We start from the raw sequence: 27,804 nt of genomic DNA, 5'->3' as shown, positions 1-27,804 counted from the left end.
AGGCGAAGGAGGCAACACGCACGTTTGTTTGGGCAGGTAGGGATTGAGCAGAGCTGCCCTCCTCAGAGCAAAATCTGGCCAGACCACTTCTGATTTCTTACAGAAGTAAGCAGTGATATACTTCTAAAGATACAGAACAAAGTAATCTGGTTCCCTAAGATCCAAATCCTTTTTGGTGTTGCAGTGAAGGGCCTCTTTGTGACTCATATCCACTAATGTAGACACATGTCTCTGAAGAAAAGCCTTAAGGGATGAGTAAGCTGAGATGACTTGAGAGGCTTGTGGGCTATGAAAGGCTGGCTAATAGCGACTGGAATGAGACGTCAAGTTGCTACAAAAGATTTCTGCAGATTATGTTAGTTTTTTGATGATGAGCAATGTGCAAGTAATGGAATATAGAGCAGAAATCAGTTTTCATGTGAGGAATTAAGTACTTAGGGCATAGTGTAGGCACAGAGTTGATAAGCTTGCACCTTCAAGACCCAACAGACAGAAAGCTTTCGAGCGGTAGAACCAGACAAAGACTTGGCTGTTCCTCCACCCCAGCCTGTGTATAGTCGTATTTACATCTTCTTTTTCTGAGAGTCAGCCAGATCAACACTTCACTTCCAGAAGTGTTGCATAAGTGTAGGCTGCAGACGTGTTTAGTATGACCCCGAAGTGGCTCCCAGGCATCCCCAAAAGCCTGCTGTAGATGTCTCGGGAATTTTGGGCGTCCAGTTTTCATTTAAGGTTTCCAAAAGCATTGAAGAAATGGGAGTGTATAGGCTTCTCTTCTGGAAGGGCCTCCTCAGTCTCATTCTCTCTGTGCTTCTATATCGCTTATGTTGGTAGGATGCTCAACCAAGCATTTGCTGCTTGAGTATTTTATGAGATTGCTGGCTTATCTGGCTTAGTTGAGGAGATATCCTTGATACTGGAACTTGTGATCTGTTGTGGACCTGGCTTGGAAAAAGAAAAGCAATTTGGGAGGTAGATGTTCTGTGAGTTTTCGGCAGCGATATCACTACTTGTAAATTCTTGCCTAGCTATTTTTAATGTTTGGAAATGTGCAAAGCCTGTCAGTATGCCAGTTTCATAAAACTGTTGAAGAAAGTGTAGGAAAGAGCTCATCTTGCACCACATAAGTGAGCTCTTCCTGTCGAGGTTAAATAAGCGGACTCTGAACCGTACCGATCAAAGGCAGGCACACTTAGCCAACGCGTAACTTTAGAGGTTTAGCTCCAGGCAGTGTTCAGCGGTTGCCCTCCAATTCTGAGCCCTCTACTAATAAAACTCCTTTCTCCTTCTCTGAGATTTACCTAGTTGCACATTAGGGACTAGGATTTGGGAAGGGAAGTGGGGAGGGATGTGTTTGTGGCTTTGCAGTTTCAGGCATGTTCTTTGGGGGTTTTGTAAGCTATTCAGTGAAACTGAGCTGAAACAAAGAAGGAAAATACCTCTTAGTTTCCTCACATTAATATATTATTAAACAAACCCATAACAGTTGTTAGTTATTTTTGTTATGTGGAAAATACATTATTTTATTTTGTGGTTATCTTTTCTTGAAATTAAATTCATTTGCTGCCCATGGTAGTCTAAATGAGTACTGAAAGGATATGGGGGAAATCCCGGATTTTCTAATCTCTCTTTATATCTAGTATGAGCTAAGCCTCTGTTCTGTGCTTGCTAGGTGATTTCCATTTGAGCAACAAGCCCGTAGGGGAAGCTCATGGACTATTCTCCTTCAGAGTGAGAAGACACCGAGAGGGCCAAGGCTGGTGGCTTGCCGAGTTCAGTGTAGATACGTGGAATTGTGACCTGGTTGCACGTGGAAATTGTACATAAGCTACTGGCCTGCACGCAGTTTTCAGTTCACCTATTTAGGAAAAAGATGTCCTAGTGCATCTTGACTGCATCTGCTTCTGAAATATCTCCACGTGAAACTTTTTCCCCCCGTAATGTACACATTTACCTCAATGCTTCCAGACGAGATCGGTGTTTTGACCATAAAGAACATTTTATCTGCATCTCTACTGTCTGACCAATTCCTTGTCTTGCACATTTTTTTTGCATGACATACATTTGCCCTCATTTATGTCTGGGGCAGAAATTCTGTATGTGTGGTTCAGCAGCAGTGAGCTGATTTAAAAACAACAACAGAAAAAAAACCACAATCCTGTATGATATTATTGATTGTTCTGGATTTTTGTTGTTTCTAAGCTACTGCAGGAATTTTTTTAATTGCGACTGACTTGAGCACTTTTTTTTTTTTAAAACAAATTAAAAACAAAACAAAACAAAATCACCAAAGCAAAACATGGCCCTTCTATGTTTTTGTATGCTGGAATCTTTGCCTTGGAGGTAATTACAAATGTGTCTGTTCTCCTTAATGGGCTTTATACACAGCTGTATTTTTTTTTCCACCCAGCACGGCATGTCTGGGTGCAGCTGGTCAAACAGAAACGTAATAAACATGAGAACTAGCTAGTATTGTACTCAGGGGTTCATAGATACACATCTATCTATGTAGATACATAGTCTATCTGTCTATAGATTTTGAAGAGCAGATCATTTACAGCAGCTTGAATTACACCAGCTAGCCTAGAGGGCTTTTGGAGATGACCTTGGGAAGGAGAAGTGCAATTATGGAGGGGCTGGCATGGCTTGTCATGGAAGTGCTCCCAAATTTTCATGACTGGTCGTAAGAACAGCGTAGACCATGTTGCAGTTGCTGGTGTGGTCTGTTTGTCCTTTTGTTGTTGTTGTTTTTGCGTTTTAGACTACCCTACCTTGCCTCTGTGCCCCCACGTTCTTCCACGGAAGAACAGATGAGCTTCGACATGGGTCGGGGTTGTAATTGCTCACCATCGGGAGTAACCCGGGTTGGGTAAAAGCGGCCCCGTGCGTGATAACCTTGCAGTTTGTCCTTCTCAAATCTTTGGAACTGTGTACCGGGGACTTGACATCTCATGGCCAGGGATGAGTCGTTTATCATAATCTGAGGGCCTTGACTTCACTGAAAGACTAAACTCTGTGAAGTAGCCTCACGGGAAAGGCAGCGCGCAATGCTTTGGCGACCTCGGGTTGCACTGTTTACATACTTGTTCAGTACTGTTTAGGTATTTGCCCCTGTAACGTGGTCTTGAAGGAGTCCTGTTTAGAAATAAATGAGTTTTGTTTCCATCAGAAGTTTATGACCGTTCTGTCTCCCTTGTACGTCTCCTTCCTGCACAATCCAAACAGAGCTAACGACTAGCAGCTTTGCCTACGTGCATGTTTGTTGGTAGCCTTGTCATTTGGATGCAAAGTGTCTTCGCCTTTCAGCTCTCCAGATGCAGGCTGAGCTGTTCCCTTGTTCTCCTGCAGCCCTGTAACCCTGGATCAAGACGTACTCTTGGGTTTTGCCTTTGCCTGCTGTCATTTTCCAGGGTAATTATTAATTTTCCTCCAGCTCTGGAACAAACAACTGTGGGAGCACAGAAATACGGGATCATGGGTGCCTGCTGTGACTGTCAGACCTCGTGCTTGGAGTAGGCCAAGACACGTGGCTTGGTCAGAAATACCTGTGTTGGGCAGCAGTGCTTCTGCCAGGGCACCGAGGCTGGTACCTTAACAGCCGTGCATTGCCTGGGAAAGCCTTCCCTGTGGCTTTTTACTATTTTTGCTTAGAGAGTTTTTTATTAAAAAAACAAACACACAAATGGTTAGATATTCAAGGTTTGCAAGCACTGGGTTGCTATCTCAGGTATCTAGCACTGAAGGCATGGCTTTCGCTTGCCTGGGTTCTCTGGGGGATGAGGAACTGGGACGGAGGCAAGGTGATGGGGAGGCTGAGCTGCTCCCTTTGTCCCTGCAGCACCCGGTCTGCCGGGGAAGCCTCCTTCAGAGGTGGTCAGCCAGGGCTGCTGAGCTGTTCCTCGCCCTACCCGCAAGTGGCTGGGCTTTTTGGGCAAAGAAATCAAGGGCGCTGATAGATTCTGGCACCTTTGACTGAATTGAATGGAAAAAGTTTAACAGGCTTTGGCCTGGTGTGCATCATCCAGCAGTGGAGAGGGGGAGATGGGAATGAAGCTCAGAATCAGGACGCCCAGCATGCGAGATCTTAAGACAACCCAGTGCACAACATTTCCTTTACACTGGTTATTTATCTCCATCTCTGTCGCTTACGGTAGTACTGCTTCCAGGAGAGCTCGGGATGTTGTCTCTATAATAAATACTCAAGGTTTGGATGACAGGATCTGAATAACTCGCTTCTTGGTGCTAAAATAGAGGCCGGTAGATACAAAACTAAATATTATGTGATGAGCCCTTGATGATGCTACTGTTCATAATTTGGGAACCAAGCAACGCGCCTGTGGAAGTTGTCTCTGGCTTTCTCCTAATGTACCAGAGTACTGAATGTACTGTATCAAGTTATTATATGCTGTTTTCCTTCCATTGCCATCTGTTATCTCTCTTCTGGTCCTTATCTTTAACTCTGCAAATCCTCTTAGAATTTTCTTGAAAATACCGAAGGGGAGAAGCTGGCTCTTAGGTAATGCTTTTATTCATGTAGCACTTGTGTTTGCACCACCCTCTGTATTTTATCATAGTATCTTTCTGTGTATTTTGGGTGCAAGAGCAGTGTGATCTAATTTGCTGGCTCCCTTAACGTTGCACACTTCAGAACAAAATACTGGAAATTGTACGTTCCGTAAGCTTGTCTCTTCCTCAAAATAAAAAATAGATGGTAATGGATGTGTCAGCCTTTTCCATCTGATTGACGTCTAATATATATGCAGACTGTTTGCATGCTCACAGAAACTCTTCCTTCCCAATCTTAAATTTTAGAAACATGGAGAGTGAAGCACTGCTGCTCATGATAGCTGCGAACACGCACGTAGTGGTCACCACATGATTCTGTTTAGTGTGCCTGTAGTTGAGATAATACCATGTGCTTATTGTTATGTCGGGATTTAATTTGAACTTGGAAGGGCGTTTTTTGTTTGCAGGTGTCTCCATGAGCATGTCCATACTAATGCTCAATTCATGTAATGTTTTTGCAGTGAAGTCTTATGATCTAGTGAACAGGGAGGAATAAGAGGAATACAGGAAGATGCTAACAAAGTTCACGGCAGTTGGGATGAGAGCAAGCAGAGTTCATGTTAAGAGCATTCAGTTATGTGCTTTGATTTCTCTTTAGGATAAGAAGCTGTCATAGAATCATAGAGTCATTAAGGTTGGAAAAGGCCTCCAAGATCATCTTGAAATGCTGCAAGTTCTTATGGCTGCAGAGCTGTTCTCGAGTACTGAGAAGTTTCAAAAGGGGATACCAGAAGGATGGTCATGTTTGTGAGGGTGTGAAGGGGCATTTCCTCCTTCTTTTGGTAATTCAGAATCCTCTGCACTTGCAGCTCTCAAAATGAAGGCAGTCAAATGATAGCTGAACATGATACTGTTTGTTCGGTTTATATAAATTTTGCTTTGAGCTGAGTTCTGGCAGCTTTGCTGAGTGGGAAGTTGATATGTTTGGCCTCTGTAACGGTTGTGTGGGCTGTCATTAGGAGGTGTTTTGCAGAAGTTGCTGTATCTTACCTTCTCACTTCGTTATAAAGCTTAAACATGCGATCTGCCCTCTCCCAGCTGGCGCTGTATTTGTGGGTCTGAAATGGTTTAAAAAACCCTGAGTTGCCAGGCTGGCTCAGCACGTAGCTTGCGTTGCGGGTTGGTTAGGAGCTGCTGCGCTGTCTTTCTGGTTTTGTACCCCAAGTATTTTTATTAGCAAGATACCTGCCTCTGAAGAAGAGCACCTCATTTTCTAATTATGAAATGCTGCCTTGCATTGCAAAACACTGTTTCCTCATTGAGATGAGCCAAAACACATGATACTCAACTTTTTTAGGCTAAATATTTTATCTGTCTATTGGAAATCTCTGACAGCTGGACTAGTTAGTAAAGCAAAACGTAGTGAGTTAGGAGAGTGTCAGGAAAGATGAAGTTACTAAATAAAACAACGCTGTGTAAGGGGCTCTGCCTGACTGAGAAAGGTGGGAAGCTGTGACACGGCAATAAGTTGCTCATCTACAAGATCATGACAAAGAGTGTTCACAAATCAACTCTGAAGTGTTTGAACTAAAACACGAAGTTACAAAGGAAAATGATCTCTTTTTTCAGGCAATCAATTTGTGCATGCGAGCTATGGGCAAACCTCATGGTGACTGTACTGCTGGTCATGCAGCTGTGTAGGAGGTGCTGGTTGTTGTTGTCAAAGGGATGCACCACATGTACAGCACGAAAATGTAGTTCCATGTTCTCCAGAAAAAAACAGTAGAGACTTCCCTCTAAATTAACTATGTGCAGAGGAATTTTAACTTGCATAGCCATGAAATTCTCTTTAGGCAAACATTTGTTGTGGAGGCTACAAAACATCAAGGCAGAAATGAATAGAAAAGCAGCTAGCAGATAAGCATTGCAAATGTTCAGATAGTTATCTGAGTCTTTTTGGTTGAGAAATTGGGTTTGGGAATCTCATGAGAGCCTGTTCTCATGATAAGATGCCTGGTAAAGCCCAGGCTCCCACTAGTCAAGAATAGCATGCGTTTAGCCATTTGTTTGAAGGACTGAAGCCCTGACCTGAAAAGAGGTGGTGCAAGACGTGCCTTGCATCTAAAAATTAGTTAGGATCTTTGACCAGCAGTTTTTAGGTATTATGAAATTTGGTATTTGAAACGAAATGTTTTGTTAAAACTTCTTACTGTGCTTGTGATTTTCATAAATGTAATTTAAAGTTTAAGACCTGCAAAAAAGCTGTAGGTTTAGTTATGAATGCAGAGATCTGCTTAGTTATTAGAGTTAATTTTTGGAGGTTTTCTATGTCAACTATTTAAAGTGCAGTCAGTCTTATTTCAAAGCACTTTCATAAAATATATCAGGAATATATCAAAATATTTTTCTACATGCACACCTATATCTTCTTTATTCAATTCATAGTTGGAGCCCCTAAGGTATAAAGCATTTATACTCTGCGCATTTTTCCCTGAGTGTTAACGTAATGCTGGCACTGAAACCTTCAGCTTTTAATGACGTTTTGAGATGGGGTGGTTGGTACGTGAAGATGTGACGTCACTTGTAAAATAACCTTGTTTTAATTTGTGGTCGTTCATGTAAAAAAAAAAATAAAAGAAAAAAGAAAGACCCTGATAGATGCTGAAAACATATGTTGAGTTCGGGCTTGGTTTTCATTTTTTTTTTTCCTTAAAGTCATCTCTTACACTGATACTATATGGAAGTGGTAGTGTATAGGTTTTCTGAATAACGAGCAACCATTGGCAGAGGATAATTCTAACTCATAGTGTTTGTCTTTTACTCTACTGGTAACTCGCGTTCCTATGAACGTGAGTGTTTTTGTTGTCCAGTTTCACATCAGAAGCGAGAATTTTGCCATACATTTCTTGGCTTCTTGCATGCCATGTCATTTTTTCACTATAATGAAAAGTCTCTGAAGATCATTCTTCCTGCTAAACGTGACGTTAATTGGAAAAGCAAACGCTTCTCCCCAGCTCTCTAGGAGCTTTACATCTGAACTCATAGGAACCCGGATCCAAGTCCAGGAGGCGGTGGTGCAGAGCGCTTCTGCCCGTGCGCCTTTGGGAGATGTGACTCTACGAGCGGTGTCCACGCTGCCCGCCGTGGACCCTCCCAAGAGGCCTCCATGGGTTGCAAGGAAGATGGGCTGTTGTGACTCTTTTCGCTGCGCTCCTTGCTTTTATCTGAGATGTCCAAATAGCCTCCAGATCTTGGGCAATGCATACAGCTTAGACAGTGCAAGTGTGGAAAGTACCTTTTGAAGGTGCTCTTTGTTCTCGACCTTCTGTGTTACAGCACTGTTATGTATTTTTTGACGAGTTAATGCGTTGTAATCCAGGCCATTACATACTGTCAAGTTACTTTTAGTTATGATATTTAAAGGGAAGGCAACGTTGCTAAATATACGTTTTTTTTTCTTTACATCTTAACAATTGACTTTTTACTGAGCCTGGAGATGTGGGCAGGGAAAGCTTTCTTGGCATTTCCAGGTTGCTTTTCTGCAGCTTGGCTCCACTGATCCACACAAGACCCTGATCTCCTGAGCCCTCAGCAAAGCAGGCAGAGGCTGTGTCGGTGATCTCCCAAACGCCGCGTGCTCCTCAGGGGCTGAGTGATTTACAGAGCCCAGGCTGGAACTTGTTACGGCAGAAGCTGTTTGAAGTAGTTCGTGGAATGAACTTCTAAAGCAGTTTGATGAAATTGATTATCTGCAGAGTCCATTGAGAAACCCTGTTTTTATCTAAGTTTTTCACACTGATTAATGTATACATGATGTTTTAGTATCTGTCAAATGTACGTACCGAATATCTGTCTACATATGCACCAAGTTCAGCCAGAACCTTTTATCACCTGAAACAAGGAAAAAGCATGGAATCGTTGTAACCCCAAACTAAGCTCTTACATATATGTATTGTGGAAACATGTTCGTACTCAGCTGATGGGCGGTGTTTTAAATCTCTTTGCAAATTATCAGTAATGAGCCTGAAGTTAAAAATAGACGTTTATGTGTAGAGAGCCAAGGGGGAAATATTTCTGACCAAAAAAAAACACAAACCTGCTATTGTGGAGAACTTCATTAATTATTATTTTTTTAATGGTATGACAAGGTTGGGTTGGATCTCTGTTTGATCCCTTAGTAGGGGCACCCAGCGTTCAGCCATGGGGAGCAGGGAGACAGCGCAGCTGGGGGATCCGCGGTGCCCGAGCTGCCCTGGCATGGGGAGGGTGCCACGGGGTGCTGCTCTGTGGCGTCGAGTTCTTAAGGAAGTTTTCCTTTTGTGGCAAAGCAGAGTGTTTTTTGAAATACACTATAATGTCTCAAAGCATGTTTTTACAAGGATGACCGGGTAAGGTCGGTGGTAAGTGGTTTTGCTCCATTAGCTTTTCCCCATTTTCTGGATGCCTCTTTCTTTATACTTTAGCCTATTTAAAGGAAAAACAAAACAAAACACCACCACCACCAAAAAAAAAAAAAAACAGGCAGTGTCACCATCTGTAATGTGTCTTGAAGTTCTTTGACCTTGTGTTTCTGTTCTGCATTTTATTTTACTGTTTTCCCCCTGAGTTTTAAAGCAAGCGTTTTGCATAAATTTGTCATAAACTTGGGGTTAATTGCTGTGGCTAGCACCTGTCTGTTGTTTTCTTTGTGCCTAGCATGGTGGGTGTTTTGAAGTGTAGTTCAGATCAATTTACCCGCACTGATGCATTTCTTGCCGTGTTTTTGATGCAGTTCAGAAAACAAACAAAATAACCCGTCTGATCACAATCTACTGCGTAACTATCTGTGCCCTTACAAGTGGCCATGCTTACCTGTTGCTTCTTAAAGTTTCTATTGTAAAGAGCATTCTAACCAGTAGGTCTCTAGCTGATTTGTGATACTATATTCATTTTAAGCAGAAAAATAGACTGTGCTTTATTAAATAGTATTCTGTGCTAAACTTCTGGCTCAAGGGAGATGGTGCCAGCATAGGCTGCTGGTACCAAGCTGTGGTTGTGGGCAGAGTTGGGTGCTCATGTTACTCCAGCTCACTCTTTTCCCAGTGTGAATACTTCCTGATGGATCTGACATTTTATATTTATATATATATATATATATATATATATAACTTGTGTCTACTGCTCTCCGAGTGGGGTAACCAGCTGGGTAATCTGTCTGGAAGACATGTTTTGCCCAGAGCCCCAAGATGGCTAGATGTGGAGCTGGGCTTGGAGTTAGTCACTCGATGTACACCGGCGGAGCTGTCTGCAACATGAAAGGCAGGCAGGAATGCCTTTCATGGCTGTTTGGTTACTGGGGAACACGATTATTCCTTTGATGTTGGTGGGGCGGGTTGTTTTCTAATTCCTGACATGAAGGAGGAAGGTGAATCAGTAAGTGAATTACAGCTCTCGGGTTTCTCAACTCAAACGGGCGATTGTTTCAAAACACCTCATAGGCAGAGGAGATCTTCTCATTGTTTTCCCTTCATATCTGCAGCAGCACAACCCTTCCCAGCCCACGGTGGCTGCCCTTCGACAACTTTCATCGCAGGGCCGAGCAAGGGGCTGCAGCGGGCCCTTCAGGCCCCGTCACACACGGCCTCCGGCCAGGCCTGTCCCGGGGCACCGTGAGGCGTTGCTCCGTGTGAGGTCTGCGGCGGAGCCGGAGGGGCTTCATAACAAGCTTTTGTTTGTTTGTTTTGTTGTTGTGTAGCAGGAGCCTCTCCGATGGATGGCCAACGCTTCAAAGTCGAGGCGGCGAGGGAGGCCGAGGCGGCGGGCAGGGAGCGATGCCCGCCGAGCCCAGCGAGAGGCCCCGGGCCCTGAAAGCCGGCCTTTGTGTCCCCCGTCCCCCCCTCCCGGGCCTGCCTCGGGCGAAGCATTACACAATCTCGCTATTGTTTGCTTGGAAAAGGCTACGGCATCCTATTGCAATTATTTATGAAAGAAAATATTTGGTGTTTTTGTGGAAAGTGGGTGGGGAAGCTGAATTTACCTCTCTTCTTGTTTTGGAAGTTGTATTTCTTCCTTTTGTTCTTCCTGTCCGGTAGTTGCACAGTTTTTCTAAGCGGCAGAGAGTGCACATGCCTTCAATCTGTGCTGCAGTGAAAGTCCTGCTATTAAAACAAACACGCACACCAATTCCGCAGAACTCCATTTGGTGCTGTAAATAAAGACACCCATGAGCTGCTTCTAGGGATTTGTTTCAGGTCCTTTGTGCTTTTGTCTAGTGTGTTTTGCAGCGGTAGCATTTGGAAATGTTAGATCTTACTCAATTTTCCCTGTGTAGGCGTAGCGAGAGAAGGAAGGAGCTAGGGAGGACCCAGGAGGAGACGATCCTGATGGAGAGGCCCGAAATAAATGCTGTGACTTGAACCAGTTTTCCTCAGCTCGAGGCCCAGGCTCTGCAGGTGACCTAGAAGGCATCAGGAGTGCAGATTAAAAGTAATACTAAAAATGAGAAATCGCTAAGCCCTTGAAAAAGATAACTAAAATGAAAGATACTAAATTTAGTGAATAAATACTGAAACTTTAATAGCTTTCATTTTGTGGCAGTACTGTGTAAAAGAAATCTCAGAACCCTTTCTGCAAAGGCCAAGTGGTCCTTCTAGGCTTGTTTGTGTTGAACTTGAGAAACGCCGCTTCGGGTGACAGAAGGGCTGCTAGGACGTGGTTTCCAAAACAAATCTGCCCGAGATTGTCTGATGCTCATCAGTATTATCTCATTACCTGAAGCGTGGGATTGTTTCGTGTGTACTTTGGGGAGATAGTTCAGATAACTCATTTCAGCTGGTCGATTTGGGAGCTTCCATACGGTTATGTTTGTCCAGCGATTCCTTGTCTGGCATGTCCTTGCCTTCTAGCATGTGGTGGTGGTGTTCTCCTGCAGCAGTCGCTCCTCTGCTCCTCCTCTCTGAATCATTTTTAGGTTGCTACTTCAGGGTGGTTGGGTGGGGGAGTGTTCTGAAGGCATATTGTGAAGTGTGGTGGTTAATAGGAGCAGTTTGGAAACCTTCTCAGTCTTGTGAAATGAAAATGGAAGGCAAACGTTATCAGGGCACCCAACTCTAATTCTTTGTTAATTTGTATCAGACCGGGGGTAAATCTTTTCCCTCTGCCCAAGGAGCTCGGAGAAGTGCTATCTTGCTGGAATCAGAGCGATGATTCCCCAAGACGGTTCCTGCAGCAAGGTACGCTCAGCTGCCCTGTTGGATGTTGCTGGGGTTGTTCTTGGTGAGACGTTACGGGAGAAGAATGTGTGCTCTCACGGCTGATGAAAACACATTGTTTTGCACAAAAGGCTGCTTAGAGCATTCTGGGAAGTAAATGATAAATGAAGAGTTAGTTACGTTTCAGGTCCTGCTTAACGACTGCAGCCTGTTTTGCTGAAGTCAGGAAAAGCTTGCCGAGCCAGAAGGCTCACTATGGTGCTCTAAGCATGACCTATTCCCTTGTGATAATGGCAGAGAGCCTATCTGTCTTCCAGCAGCTGTCTCGTGTCTGCTGCAGAAGATCAGACAGACTAAACTGTACCTGTGTCGCCTTGATGCATTTGGGGTTTACCCTGTTAACCCCAATCGACGTGTGTTGATGAGAACAGATTCTGCTTTTTCGAGTCATTTCTCATGTGGCAGCAAGGCAGCTTTGATTGCTGAGATGATGGTTGGTGGAAAATAACCGCTGTGAAATACCAGATTCCAAACCACACGAGGTAAACAAAACAAAATCTCACTTCTGTATTTGCTTAATTTCACCGGGGTTTTTTCCCTTCCTTGTTATTGTCTAGAAGTTGAAGTGAGAGCAGTTCTACAGCATTTCTATTTCATTTGCACATAAAAGCTTTCAGTTTCCTTGTGTCTAAGGAGAGCATGGCCTGAATTGCTGTTTTGGTAAAATGCGCTGAAGTAGGAAGCAATATATATTAAAACCGAAAGTATTAAGGCACAGTTTTAAATGTAGTGGTTTTGAGGATACTTTTAAACATAAAACTCAACATTGATTCAGTGACTTGAAATACGCCTTTTTAAAATCCAGAAGTAGCAGTGGTATCGTAACGTGTAAGAGATGATTAGATTGGTGGTGCTGGGTGTGAACTTAGGTGGAGCTAAAGCTACGTTGGCTTGGATTTACAGTGGCTAAAGGTACTGCCTTTTTATGCAGAAAAAGCTTCTCTTTGAAAGCTTTTCTTCCCATCGTGTTCAGACAGCAGTGCAGCCTGTCTGAAAGTTGCACAGTCGCATAACGTGATGCCGGCTGGTGTTCGTACGTGGCAGTGATTGAGAGATTTGGGGTCTGTGGGATGACCACCCTTCTGCCTCCTGCTCCTTCCATGGGACATGGTACAGGGGAGATGCCCTTAGGGTGCCTGGTGCTGGAAGTGTGCAGAAAATCCATTATGTAAATACGGGAACTGGTTTCCCGAGCAGCATTGTATTTGCTTAATTGATTTTGTGTGTAAATCGTTCCGAAAAAGATTTTTAAATCGCAGACACCGTGGGTACGTTTTGATCCATGACTAGGTGAAGTCCTCTGCTGGAGGAGTTACTCGCCGTGCCGTGTTTGTGATGTTAGCTCACGCTGAGCTTGAGTTCATGTTTTTGTACTTACTCGAAACTGATCCTCTGCCTGGCGGGTCTGTGTTTCTGTGCACACAAATAATTCATATGCCTGTGTGTGTAGGTGCATGCACACACCTCCTGGCGTGCTAAACCGAAAGCGTGAGGCTCGGTCGGCACACGGAGGCAGAGCACCCCTTTCTGTTTGTCCCTCCAAAGCCTTGTAGACCAGATATGTTTTCCTACACTTGTATGCGCTCTAAGATAATATTTTTCAAGAAGGGGAAAATATCAAGTTACTTTCATTCGGTGCTTTTAAAAAATCGCTGGAGAAATTAACATTCCTTCGGCTCAGGTTTCAGCCGGCCGAGCCGGGAAGGGGCGAGCGCGCTGGGGCGGCAGGATGTCGAGCTCCAACAAAGGCAGCCTCGCCGGCGCTCAGGGGTCCGCCGAGATGCTGCTTTGTGAGCTCTGCTGCGGACGTGGACAAAAGCTTGGATGCTTTTGAGCAGTTATTGAAGGGGTTTTGCCCCGCTGGTGCGCTCTTTGTTGTGTGTCCGTGTATCGTGATGTGTGCGCGAATGGGTGGCGTTGAGTCTGTTGGTGCGTTGCATATGGTTTCCATTTTCCAGTCTTCAGGTCTTCCTGCAGCAAACCTTTTGGAGCTGGGCTTTAACTCCGGCCGCGTTGCTGTCAGGCTGCCTCCTACATAGCCTCCGGACGCTCTCACCGCCCCACGGCGCAGAGACAAGAGGCCTCTCCATTCCCCGCGTCCCCTCACGTCCGGAGAGCCCCGAGGTGGGAAGGCGCTGCCTGCGCGGGGCGTGCTGTGCTCAGCCCTCTTGGCGGGTCTGTGTGAGGTCCGGAGGTCCCCGAAAGGGGGGAGCTGAAGGCAGACCCAGAGCCGAAAACTAAAATGATGTCACTGCGGGCCAATCAGCAGGGTGGTGTCACGCGCCTGGCAGCCCCGTGCCCGCCAAACAAGAGGAGCAGCCCCTGCTCGCCCCTTCACCGCCGCGAACTGCTGGGCACCGAGCCCTTTGAAGTTTGTTATCTGCGAGTTAAATGCACACGAGACGCGATTCATCGCTCCTGCAGCTCGTGGGATTCCCAAGTTTCCCAGGGCTGTGGAACTGCGTGGGAGCTTTTACGGCTCTGTAATGAAACGCATGAAGAGCAGGCAAACTGCTTTGCTTACTGTTTTTACAGCACTTGCCCTTCTATCCTGCGTGCTGAGCAGGATCGGTGTTGGTGTGCGATTTTTGCTTTTGACACGTGTTACAGACCTTTCTGATTTTCTTAGTTTTGTGCTATACACTTTTCGAGTCTTATTTTCCACTATTTCCGTGCTTAGCAAACCCCACAGATAAGCTCAGCGTTCTCACACTGCTTCTGTTTCCTGTTAGCCAGTTAGCAGAGGCTGAGCCCAACATCTTGGTGGCTCGAGCTGTTGGAGGCTGGAGGAGCTGTTTATTATTTCTGAGTGAAATTTAGTACCTTTTCAAACCAGCGAGCTGAGGCACCCCGTCTGACACTCCAAACAATGACTGTGTGTACAGTTGGAGGTAGATTAAAAAGAAAAGTATGAAATATTATATTGAGTGAGGACATCGTTGGCACCGGTCAGAGAAGAAGGATGTGAGCGAACAGATCTAGAACAAAAACTTAGTCTTTGAGGATAGATACTAAAAGGTTGCAACAGCAGGACCCTATTATTTCTAGTACTACTTTTTTTTTTTAAATTTTTTTTCCTATCCCCGAAGAAGATATTTCCTCACTCTTTCCCTGGCAAGTTTGTGGCGATGTTCAGGAAAAGCAGTCATCTAGAACCAGTGCCTCCTCTGGGCTGTAGTCTAGTTTCATGCTTTTGGATTAAAAACGTTCTGTGAGAACAGAAACGAGGAGGGAGGGATGCAGGAAGGTTTTGTCTGTGTTTGGGACAAGGCGTAATGTCATGACAGTGATAGTTTTAGGTTTTCAGCAGTAGGTAATTTGCTCCAGTCCAGCAACTGGAATTTCTTACTGACTTGGGTCTACGTTGGATTTCACGTGGCACATACCAGAGATGTTGAGCAGCTTTAAAGATAGCCCCTTGTTCCAGGTTGGGATTCCTGAAACGATCATTAGGACGAGAGTTAAGCGCAAGGCTCGGGAAGCAGTTAGTGCAAAGGTTTCCTTAGGGTTGTGTGTTGGATCGCTTCCGTGCAGGGTGAAAAGGTAGGAAGAGGCGTGCTGCCCTCACAGGCAGAGACATCGCGAAACTCAAGGCTGCGAGCAGTTGATTCCTCCTGACCTCTGGCAACTGCCCCATAAATTAGATTTGCTGCAAACAGGAAGCCGAGCAGCAAAGCAGCCTGCATATTCTCTGGTGGTTGTGGAAGCCATTCATATCATGGCCCAAATTAAAGGTTTCTGTTTTCATAGCGCAATATAAAAGTGATTTAATGTTTTGTAATTGTTTTCTTGGAGGAACAAAAAAATAGATGTGAGCGTCAGCGAGAGATACAGCTACTGTAATTCATCTCGGAGGGAGTCAATGTTTTTTTTAAACGTATGCAACAGTTTAAGGTAGCTATATTATTAAGATACCTCACTGGAGCTGTAAATCAAATGGCATCTTGGATTTTTTTTCTTCATCACCAGGTGTATGGAGAACCCCTGCATCATTAGGCCAAGGAGAGGAGATGTAGGTTTTCAGTCCTGTTTGCAATATCCTTCTTTTCTTGTAAAGAATCCCGCTGTATTCACAAGTACTTACATCAGAATACAGGACATTGGGAAGGTAACTAAAACAATGGTACCCGCTTAAATTCCTCCTGGTGGCTTAGCAGCATTGATGCTGAGGGTAGAAAGAAGCGTGCTGTGTTCACAACTGACAACGTTTCAGAAGAGCTTGGGGCACCTAACGAGACCAGGAGACATTCCAGGCTGCAGCTGACAGACGACTCTTAAGTGTGTACACTTGTACCCGACTGCGTGTGCACGCACACAGCGCAGAGCCTGCATTTCCCATCCCTGCCCAAGCGAGGTGAGCCACAGGCACCTGAGGTGTTGCACGCAAGCTGAGTCAGGGAAGATGCTCTGGGGGCAGCAATAACCGTGGCACTGCTGTGTTCCCTCTGCTCTTGGCAAGCTCTGGTGGCTGCTTTAGGGCTTCTGTAATGAAGCTGAAGCCAAAACAGATTCCAGCCCCACTTGGAGGGCGAACCTGCAGCTCTCTACACTGGACAGCTACTCTTTATAGGGTGTCGTTGAAAAATAGCAACTAATTTTTTTAAAATCCTAATTTATAGGGCATCTCTCGTATGTGGTTTCCTAGAGGAACACTTGTTAGTTGAAAGCAAAAACAGTACAGCTGAAGTGCTTCCATTTTTAGCTTATCTAATTCTGGGAAAGTCTTATATAGCTGAGTTGAAAACTGACGACTAGACATAAAGATCTTTTTTCTACCCGCAATTGCTACTCCAAGTTATTTCTGATGAGTTAAACTGGCAAATTCTACGTTGAAGCACAAGTTGGAGATCTCTGTGGGGCTCAGTTTTCCAACACAGACTGTGTACCGAGCTATTTCAAAAAGTGCGATATTAAATTCACCAGCCAGCGTGGCCCCAGTGCAGCGGGTTGAAGCGTGTGTCTCTTTGCTGTTTTCCTGTGCCGCTGATGGGGGCTTTTGCTGGTGGCTGGGACATCCTTGCCCCTTGGACTCGTGCGCTCTATAGTGAGCGTTCCCCTCCTTGCTTTGGTAGAGGAGCGGGGTGGTGGTGAGATTTGTCTCCTTGTAAAACAGGAGCTGCTGTAGTTGAGGTGGCCAGATATCGGACTGGGGATCCAGCTGCAGGCGGACGGTTAGAAACCCCTGGCTGGTGCAGGAGGTCAAATCACACAGCCTCTCCTCTCATCAGTTCTAGCATATTGCACGAGCTTTAATTTTACATGCCGGTAATGTGACCAAAGCTGTATTCTGAGGTTGGACTTCGCTTTTGGGTAAGCTGATATTAAGTTAAAATTGATAGGCAGCGTTACCAAAACGGCTTGGATGGTTGTGCTTTGTGCTCTCTGCTTCCTCTGTCCCGCTTCTCTGCCGCTGGCAGCTGACGGGACAGCTGGGCAGGCACTTCCACAAGCGGCACGGCTGATCCCAAGCTCTTGGTGTGCTGGCCACGGGCTCCAGGGCGGCTCGGATGCTCTCCCAGCTCTGCTTTGCCTTTACCCTGGGCTCTGACGCTCGTAGGGTGGGCCCTGATTGCTTCAGGTCCACTGAAAGCAGGGCAGGATGTGTTGGTGACATGGTCCGGGGCTGGGATCTGAAGGTGATGCCAGTCTGCAAGTCCCTGAGCATGTCTCGCGGTGTCGGAGCAGCCTGGTGTTGCACTGGGGTCTTGTTTTGTCTTTATTTTTCAAATATATATTTTGGCTTTCTGTGAGATGCTGATAGTTGGTTCCCTCACCCCACCCCAATCTTTTTTAGCACCCCACCTTAATCTTTTTTTCCGCCTTTCTAGTTCTTCACATGCTTTGCAAGTGGCTAACTGAAGTGTATGCTTCGATGTAGATGACAAACAGACAGTGAAAAATGTAGTGCTTATTTTTCAAGGTAGGCTTCTGATAATTTTACAGTCCTGAGACTTTAGCCCTGTCATTTCTGATTCTACCTTCGAGAGAAAAAGTCTCACCAGAATTTCTTCCTCAGCATCCAGAATAATTTTTCAAGTCTTGAAACTAATAAAATATTTTACAAAACTATTAAACTGGAATCCAGCCATAATGGAAACAGCTGTTTAATGAAGAAAGGGACTGATGTGAGCCCAGGGTTTCCTACCGCCTTTATAGATGCACCTTCATCAGGAGTGGCACCGGCTGCGTGCTGGGCTCTGGGCTGTGACTCCTGCTGGTGGTTTTTTGGCACCGGAGGCTGAGTGTGGAGTGAAATCCCCTCGTATATACTCAGAGCACGAGTGTAAACTGTTGTGGCCAGGTTTGGACTAGTGATGTCTCACTACTACAAGACAATTCTGTGAGTATTTGGAAGAAGCACGAGAGGTACCATGAGGAGTCAAGAGTTTCTTTGAGTTAAAATGACAAATAGTAAAGGTTAGCCTCCAGCAAGCTGGCGGTACTCACGCTGTACACAGCCACCTTACTTGTGCAAATGTATCTTGAAACTTGAAATCTGTGAATGGTCAAGTGAGGGGGAGTCTTGGGTTTTGATCTAGAATTAATAGCTTTTAGAGTTCCCAGAAATTTCACATGCTAAATTTTAGCTCAGAATCTTTTAGATAGCGTTTAAGCTGTTGAGGGAAATGGGTTATTAATGGAAACACGAAATGCTAACACCGGTGCAGTGAGGAGCAGAGATGAAATGTCTCTGAAGAGAAAATACAGGGTCTAGAGGTAGAAAAACAATTTTTTAAGCAAGCACTTTTTCAAAGGCTGAGGTTTTTTTTGAAAACAATTTGGTGCCAAAAGCTTAACCTGTTTTTCATAAACATGGTTACTGGTTGGAGCCAAAACAAACAATTAAGGTCCTTAAATGAACCTAAGTGAGGAATTATAGCTCCCCTCGCCGAATGCTAAAAATTGTGAGTGTGGCCGAGCGTGCTGCTGAAAGGAGGAAGTTCAGTGGTGGGACGGGGGGGCGTGCAAGGCTTCCTGCTCACGCCTCCCTCCGTCTTGCTTTCCTTGGAGGTACGTAGCAGAGGTGCTTTAGCAGCGAGGCTTTGGGGTGATCCGTGCTCAAACCTGGAAACTGAGGCGGCTCTAACTTGACAGAAGTGGAAGGAAAGCCATTAGCAACAGTACTGCACGTGAGCCGAAGGCATTACCGTGTGGATGTCTTGAATCACTGCCTCCCCTTTCTGCATCACACGTGGCCCACCTCGGGTTTGTAGAGGTGTTGTGGAGGGCAGCCAGGTTTGTGGAATGGATTTGGGGGAGCAGGAAGACTCGGGTCTGTGGGCATCTTGGGCGAGTCGTTCTGCTTTGATGCTTCGATCCATTCTGGAAAGCAGAGGGCTTTCAGTTACAAGCAAAATCCCTCCCTTGTGGAAAAATATTTTGGATTTCTGAGGGACGCTGCGTCCTTGTAGTGTTTCAGTCATCCATGTGCTCCTTCCTTGGCAGGTTAGAGATGCTGGACGTGAAGGCTACACGCCAGAAAGTTGAACGAGTATTGTTTTCTCATCTGTTCTTTAGTCCCAAGTATAGAAAGGACAGACAGGTGGGGCTTACTCACACCCATAAAGTGAAATGGAGTTTGAAGCTAACTCTAAATTAACCTATATAAACAAAGCAGTGGTGGTGGCTGTTTTGTGTTTTTCCTCTACTGTCTGTGAGGGAAGTGTCAAGCTACGTTATTTACGAGCTGTTGCAGATATTGGACTTCTGCATGATATCTTCACCTCATAAATGCCTCGCTGCAGAAAGAGGAATAGCTGGTGCTTTTTTCTTTTCCAGTCCTGCGACTCCCACAGCCGTACCCTGGTTATCTGACTGCACTGGGTGGCAGCCGTTGGCAGCCTGGCGATCTTTGCAGAGTGAATTTGCAGGAAGTACGCTGAGACAAATCAGCTGGATGCGTGCTCGGTTAACTTATAAGCAAAATATTTGCCTTTAAACATTAACCAAAAAGGAAATGAAGCAAGGAAATGTTAGTAATCCTCCTTAAGGACTGTAAGGAACAATGTCAGTGTTGTTTTTTTCAAAAAAAAAAAAAAAACCACAACACATCGTTGCTGCCTGTTAAAATACCAGTATATTGTTTTTCTAGCAGATGCAGCGCTTTCACCCACACCACAGAATTCCTATACAGTGAGTATACCTGCTGCTTGTTGATACAGCACTGCTTTGGCATCTTAAAAATGAGCCTTTTCCTCAAAATGTAGGACCTAAATCATAGCTTCAGGATCTGCGTGTGGCTGGAGAAGCCTGGCTGAAGAGGGCGGGTGAGGCTCGCAGGGCAGCGGTAACGCGGAGAGCTGCCTTCCTCCGGGGGGCTCGGGTGGGTTCGTGAAGCTTGCTGGACGGCAGCTGCACCCACGTCTCCCTTTTACATCTTACAGACACGTTGCCCGTTACAGCGAGAAGCTGCGTTTGCCCGGAGCCCGGCAGGGTGGTAGGCGGGGTGGATGCTCGAGAGCTGCGTCCCAGCTGCGCCTCTCTGCCGAGCAAAAGCCAAAAGGTCTGGCCTGATCCCCCTGCGGCTCCTGGAGGTTCCCATGTGGGGACCTGGGCGTGTCCCTTTTCAGCTGCAGGTTTCTGTTAAAACTGCAGTTTGAGCGTGTTCATTAAAAAGAAGGTTGCCCCTCGCTGTGCCCTCAGCTGGCGGGGGAGCCCTGCTGACAAGGCAGGCTCCATACGTACGTGGCGAAGGCGTTTGCAGCGTTGGGTTTTCTGTTCAGTGTGTGTATGTAGGCTGGCTTTTCCTTAGTGAAACAGGACCTGGTGTTGTTCGTGTTCCCAGTTGCAACAGCCAAGTGACAGAACCGTTTTTAATAGTTTCAGCGGGGAGAAATCACATGGCAGTATCGGTGAGAGCAGTGACTGAGCAAGTGCTTAAACCTGGAGGAGAATAAACCTCGATTAATGCAGATGAATTTCACATATTCAGAGGCACTTCAAAGGAGCTTTTAACCAGCTGTCGTAGGAGCAAATACTAATATCAATATGAATTTCATGTTGGGCTGCTTTGGCAGTTACGGCCCAATGACAAACCATCATGTGTTCCCCTCCAAAAGATGTTGCAGTGGTTGAACCCCTGCAAGGGATGGACTGATCCTTGGCGGAGCACAAGAAAATTTTTTGAAATATTTGACAACTTCTTTGGAAAGCAGCTTTGTCTGTTTGTTATCACTTTGTTTTGGAAGTAGATGTTGGGCTCCTTAGCGTCCAGAAGCAAATGACGAGCCGAGTGCTGGACTTGCAGTCACGTTATGGTGAGTTGGGATGGTTTTGTCTCTCCAAAGGAAGGAGGGGCTTCTCCCTCTGTTTTGGGGTTTTGGCACACGTTACCAAAATATTTGCAGTGCTGTAAGATGTATTCTTTCATCTGGAAAGTGGGAAATAAAACGTATTTGTTCCTGTATGTAAATAGTCTTTACGAAAAAAGCTCACAAAGAAGTTGTTTTTGTAAATCCAGTCTGCTTTGCTCCTCCTCGCAGCGTGAATTTCTGTGAACCCTGCTTTGGGGGAAGGCATGCGCCCTTCCAGGTTATCTCAGGGCCTAACAAAGGGGGTTTGCAGCTCTCCCCCCGTCCTTGTAGGAGTAGGTGAGCCCTGTTAAATGGCGTACCCCAGCGCAGCCGTCGCGGTGACCTTCTTAGGAAATGCCGGTCGTGCCAGAGCACATAACCTTCCTCCCGATCCCGTCCCCGGCATAGGAGGGGCTGGGGGATACAAAGGAGCCTGGGAAGGGGAATGCGAATTCTTCTGCACAAAGGAAGCTCAGAGCCCCGTGGTATGGACATAGGTCTCTCTGTCTTCCCCCTTAAAAATGTTTTTCTTTGCCCTGTAATCAGAGAATTTTTTCCTTATTAATTTGACTTTGGGTGGAGAGAAAAGGGGAAGATCTATTGTTCGGATGGAAGTCGCTGCCGGGGGCTACAATCGGGCTATTGTTGGGCTGTAATTCTAGGCCGGGGCTCGAGCGGGAGGTGGGAAGGAGGAAGGGGGAATATGAACAAAACCGAGTATTAACTGTGTAATCAGCTCCCTTTGTTTACCTAAACAAGGATAGCCAGAGGTTCGGTCTTTCTGTTTTCCCGAAGGCTAATGAAATGCAGCGTTACTACGAGCGGTGATGCTGCTCTTTTATGAGCATCTCGGCCAGGGGGAAGAAGGGAACATTTTTCCTCCAGCTGAGGACATGCCGTTAGTTATTTTTCTAAAGCCAAAATCAGAACTGTCAGTGGAAGGCAGAAACAGGCCTCAGGAAATGCTGTTCCTCGCTGCAAGAGACGAGATCCCCGTTCTTTAGACCAACCTTTGGATAATTCAGAACAAGAGTAACTTTTTAATGTCTGATAAAGATTAAGTGCTCATTATCATAGTGTGTCAAGAGAGCTCTAATTAAGATTGTTCTTATCCCTTTTTTTATATACCACCGTTCTTTGGGAGACCTTAATTGTTGAAAAATTTACTTTTTATTTACATTTGGTGCAAAGAGGCTTGGGGACTGTGGAAAGTTTCAAAGAAGCGTGGTTTGCCTGTCCGGTCTCTTATGCAAAAATGAGAAAGAAAAAGTGAGAAAGGAATGGCAAGATCCTGCACATTAGCTCAGGTGTTGCTGAAGCTGTGTCCAGAAGAGGAAAGAACCGCTTCACTACATGCTGCTGAAAAACTTCCTGCCTTCCTGGTGTGCCCGCGCCGCTCAAAATATCCCCGGGTCGCTTTGGGATCTCACACCCCTCCCGAGAGCACGCTGGCAAGCTGTTTACGCCAGACTGGTATATACGCTTCTGCTTTGAAAGAGAGCCTCTTCTGAGGTTGAATAGCCTCTTTCATTCTTCCGATTAAAATTAGAAATGTTCATTTTTCATGTGTATTTGTTGTTGGGGTTTTTTTATGACACAGTACTGATCCTGAATGCTGAGTACTTCTAAATGCTGATGCTCCCCTGATCCTTTGAGTCTTTTGACAGAGAAGTCATGCTGCAATGAAGCCTTGGATTATTCAGTTTTCTTTTAAACTGTGACTTCATCCCCAGCGAGCCGTTGGATTGCAGCGCTGGTTTCGGACACGGCCCTGGCAGGTGGTGGCACCGGGGAGGAAGAGGGCTGGAGGCGAGACGTCCACCTCTGGCTGCCTGCCTGCCACGGAGAGGGAGCCTTGTCCCAGTGCTTTAAATTCCTGTCAAGTGTTTAGATCTTATTTTGTGCTGTAGAGTTTCTGTATTTAGTGTAAATAATCTTGTTGTAAATTAGTGTTTCCCAGAGGAAACTCTCTAGCTGTAGCGAATGGCTTTGTCAACAGTGCTGTGCTCTTGTACCAGCAGAAGGGGACGGATCCTTTGTCACTGCCCAGAGCTGGGCAGAGACAGTGCTCAAGAAATTCCCATGAACAGGGCTTTCTGCTCCCTGTTTTTGTCTTTCTCACAGATGGGTCTGTTTGTTTTTGATTAAATATTAATCAAAAATCAATTTATGACTCTGTGTAAGTGGTATTAGATAATTCTCCTTTTATCCATGGTAAATAAAAACGTTGTTCAAACACGAACAAACAGCAGTCTTAGCCTGGTTCAAGTTTAAAAGTATATTGGGAGAGGAGATCGTAATTAGAATTGCAGATTACATAATTGAATGTGTTCTTATTTCACAAGAATAGTTAGTTTAACTGTAGCAGGGTAACAAAATAAATGGAACTAAACATTAAATGTTTTGCAGAAGAGCAACAGAGTAAGACTAACAGAGATCTTTCAGTAGAATAAATGATTTTCTTTCATGAGCAGGGAGGGGATTCCCGAGGAGTTAAAGTGCAGCCTTGAAGATGATGGAAAGTTTGGACAGCCTGCAGGATTTTGGGGTCTGAGTGCTCCGATTCACTTCAAGGGTGAACCGAACATCCACCCTGCGCGTCCAACAAACAAACAAATTCACTTCAAATACAGAGGCTGGCTTGGAGGTAGCTGAGGAGATGTTGTCATACCATCGTTCGTGGTGACATGCCGCTCTTTTGGAGCGAATTACCAAACCAGCTCAGCCAACGGGTGCTTGCTGTGGAAGCACTGAGCCTGGGACCGCTGCACCACCCAAGGCAGTCCCTCGCTGCGTGACACAGCCGGTGCACTGCGCTGAGCGCCCGGGAGAGGCACCCGGGGGGGCGGTTGGTGTAAGGCACCAGCGGCTATTCACTAGGGCACACGGGGCAGTGTCAGCAAGGGGGTCTGCATTTTGCAATGTGTTTGTGCCTTGCACAGCTGGTACCTGAATTTCCTTGGTCCCTGAGGCCAGAGTTACATCGCTATTTATCCGTTTTGATGTTTGGAAAAAAGAGTTGAATCTAGGTTGTTGCAGGTGGATGGATGTAGCTTCTTATTTCTAAAAGTGAAACAGCACCTCAAGGACTTCAGCATGGATTGTGGCCCCGGCAAAAAGTAACTTGAAAAGAACGAGAATACCTGATTTTGTATAAATGACTTCTGTACTGCTGTTGGTACAATAACACGAGTGTTACCAAACTTCAGTAGAACCCGGAGCGTTGCGGTATGCCGGTCAGCGTAATGCCTTCTCCACCCTTCTCCCTCCTCTTATTTCGAGCCCACCTCTGGGTGATCCCAGGATCTGTGGGGCAATACTGCACTGCTGGGGGTTGTATGGGGGATTAAAAGCGGGGCAGTAAGGACGTACCAGTTGGCAGGTGCTTCCCACTTGGATTCCTTCTTCAGATGTTAGTCTGCTTCTGTAAGATGAAAGGGATTGAGATATCCAAGTTGCCATTTTAGTTGCTTTTTATACTTTGGCATTTTGACAGCTTATAGTCATTATAAATGGTCGCATTGTCTGGAAAACTTTACTCTTTAGGATTTCAGATATTACTGAGTCTGCTCTAGTCCAACAAGACAAAAAAGTTTTTATTAAATAAGTTAATTTGGGGGAATAATTTTGTCCTGTTTTTTCATGTTTCAGAGCCTTTTCCTAAATGCACGAGAGGAGACAAACGTGCTCTTGAATATAAATGTCTTCATCCCTTGCTTTTGTAAAGCCAATCAGCCCCAAAATGCCCGCTCTTATAGATCACTGTTTAGCTATTTATACTACATATAATGAGAAGGGAGCATTTTTATAATTATTTGGATTGTGAGGTCCATTAGACTCGAAGGATGACACTGATGAATTCGTGGCTCCAGGATTTCAGAAGTGTTGAGATGAAGTTTGCTGTACGGGTGAATGAAATCTGGGCAGAGAGGTGGCTTGAAGCTTTCTGAAAGCGTACGTTCGGGGCATTAACTATGCCAGGAGGATTTCACTAGGAGAGCAGCTGGTGTTTCTTGTTTTCAGAGTTCATACTTTTTTTTTGCCCCGATGCCAAAAAAGGAAACTTTCTTTTGTGAAAATCAGTAATATGCTGTTTGTTCCGCTGCAGGTAAGGGGGACCTGGTGTAATTCTTACCACAGGGTAGTTAGATGAGACTGGAATCCACCTAGCTTTCTTACTTAGGAATAACATGTGTCCATTGTAATTTTGCAGTGGGAAAGCTGATGTGTTTTTGTTTTGTTTTGTTTTTTTTAACTCTATCCGTAGCTAGCTGTTGTGGAAGGCAGCGTGTCTGCTGTCCCAGTCTAGGCGTACCTGCTGGTTGTGTGATAATGCTGAAAGTGATTGGCGTCCCCTAAATTAGTCAAACGCTGTTCACGTTTAAATAGGAATAAAGAGGGCTGGTTTATAAGAATATTGATCAATACAAATATATTCGATTTGAAATGAGCCATGCAACAGCTTGAAGCACTTCTTTGCTGTAAATGCTGCCCTCCAGCTCCCTTGTGGTCTCCTGGGAGCTGTAGCTGGCTCTGGTGGAGCGACGTGAAGTTACATCGCTTGAAGATACGGCTTACGGCCAGGAGAGCTCTTGTCTTCTCAGACTCATTCCTACTCGGAGCTGGCATAGAAAAAAACTGGACTGGAGACTGGCATGCTTTTTTCTTGGTCTAGAAAGTAGTAAGTTTGGGAAAGCTTTCTAAAAAGCAAAATAAATTTCTGTAAATGAATAGTATCTCCTTGTGGTAGAAGGAGCTAAAGTGCAGCTGAAGGCCGGTCACTTTGTAAGAACTGTAGGTGTTAGCGTTGTACGTGCCATTAGTTTGACAGCAATTGTGACTTTTAGTTCCCTTTTTTTTTTCTGGCTGAAGCACTGAAGAGAAGCGATTGTCTTCATGTGCATGTGACAAGCTCTAGGTCCTTATCAGCCCTCCCTGTACCTTTTCCAGTCGAGTTTCCTTCTTTCTAGGGGTGAAGGTGCCAAGTCCTCACCGGCATGGGTTTTGGCGAGGGTCTGCACGGGAGAAGGGTGCAGCTGTGTGACAAGAGTACGGAGCGGTGTGCTGGTGGGCTGGGGCGTTACGGCGTGCTTTTGTGTGATAAAAAAAAAAATGCTGGGCCATTTGTTGTGCAAGAAAGATGGAGTATCACTGGGAGAAACTTCTTGGCCAGTTTTGACTCGTTCTGTTTGTTACTTTTGTTTGCTCCCAGAGTGCAGGGAAGAGGATTGAATTAAGCTTCAGCATCCTCTGTTATTGGGCCAAATGCCGCTACTTCTACTGCCAGCAAAGCCCACAGATGATGTGTAGGCATGAGGAGTGTGGGAGTTTCAGAATACACAGCATCTTTTAATTGACACTGGATTTGTAAAGTGCAGCTTGTGTAACTGGTGATACCTAATCGCTCTCGTCCCTTCCAAGAGGCACGTTGATGATCCATATGCCTGATGGAGGTGTTTTTGTTTGAGAGAAGAATTGCATGGCTGATCAGAGATGTCTTGCTGCTGATTTGCCTGCAGGCTTCCAAATGGAAGCCTTTTTCATGTAAATTCGGTATATTCTCTTGCCTACGTGAAGGTTTTATACTTCTAATTTCAAAAATGTTTTCTTTTTTTTTTTTTCCCCTGCAAAAGCAGACTCATCTTCCTTTGTTTCTCCCCACTCCCATTTTTTATTTTTTTAAAAAAGAGAAGGAAGCGGGGGGATGAGGGAGGGGACCGCGGTGTTGGGGTGAGGCAGGGAACAGCAGGTCACACCGAGCCAGGTGCTGTCTGCTGCTTCTTGAAACGAGGTGGATGTGTGAAATACTGCTTTGCAGGTGTTTTGTTACTTGATCCGGTGTCGTTCCTCCTGAGTGACTCGGCATGTCTAACCCTGCCTGATCCCCAGAAATCATCCTCTGCTTTCCCAAGCTTCCCCGTGGAGGAACCTGTTTGGAGGGTGGCTGCAGTGGCTGTGTGGTTGTGTCTGGACGGAGGTCCGGCTCGCGGCCGCCGCTGCTGGTGCCTCCGGAGGGTGTCTGTAGCAAGTGGGTGGCACCTCGAGCCAGGCTGAAGTGCCCGAAAGAGCCGGGTTTCAGACTACATCTTCCTGGGAGAACAAAGGACATTGGGAGAGGGAGGAGAGGAGAAGGATTTGTGTGTGTATATAAATACTTTGATTTTTTTAACTAGGTATAGAAACAAGATACGCTGACATCTGTTTTTCTCGCCCAAAGCAGTTGTTGCTGCGCGCTGCGTGTGGAATAGCTCCGGCCAGCTCTGTGGCGTGGTCCTCCCCAAAACAAAGCAAAACAAACCGCCCCCAGAGCAGCGAAGGTGCAGACTCCTGCAGAATTCCAGCCTACGGACAGTAAGCTTGCTGCCGTTAACTGTTAGGTTCTTAGCCCTTTGTTTTTCCCCAGGGCCTGTGCAGGGTTGATGCCCCTTTTCTGGGGGGCTCGGGGAAGCAGTCGGGGTGAGTGCATCTGGTGCTTGGGCTCCTGCTCAGCCAGATCCTGATGCTACTCCCAAGTTTCAAGCACAAAGAGGGCCGTGAGGTTCTTGTAGACTGCACAGCCTTAAAGTCAGGTGTTTTCATGTCTTCACTCCATCAGGAGTTTAATGGCAATGCTCTAAAGTAAGTATTCGGTTGATTTCAGTTCTTATTAAAGCAACTTTGAGGTTGCTGTACTGCAGGATTTTTTTTTCCCTTTTGTAAGCCTTGCTGTTTGATTCTCAGCTCCGTGACAATCCCTGTATCGCTATCTTCTACTG

At 45.6% G+C, this 27,804-nt stretch overlaps 1 protein-coding gene across 3 annotated transcripts in view; it reads left to right on the top strand.

Moving 5' to 3' along the window:
• The window catches only part of IGF1R (insulin like growth factor 1 receptor), a 180,739-nt gene that overhangs the window by 78,100 nt on the left and 74,835 nt on the right, over positions 1–27,804 (top strand). Inside the window, exon 1 of one of the 3 annotated variants that reach the window (XM_080607235.1) lies at positions 27,651–27,667. The exons of the other annotated variants lie outside the window; for them this stretch is intronic. Coding sequence (XP_080463361.1) covers position 27,667 — 1 coding nt within the window. The 5' untranslated portion in view covers positions 27,651–27,666. Of the gene's footprint in view, positions 1–27,650; positions 27,668–27,804 lie in introns of those variants that run through there. 3 annotated transcript variants of the gene reach the window in all.

Source organism: Anser brachyrhynchus (genome assembly GCF_964034855.1).
Source record: "Anser brachyrhynchus genome assembly, chromosome: 11".
Lineage (NCBI taxonomy): Eukaryota > Metazoa > Chordata > Aves > Anseriformes > Anatidae > Anser > Anser brachyrhynchus.
Note: the sequence above shows the minus strand (reverse complement) of the source record. Positions and strands in the feature narration are given on the sequence as shown.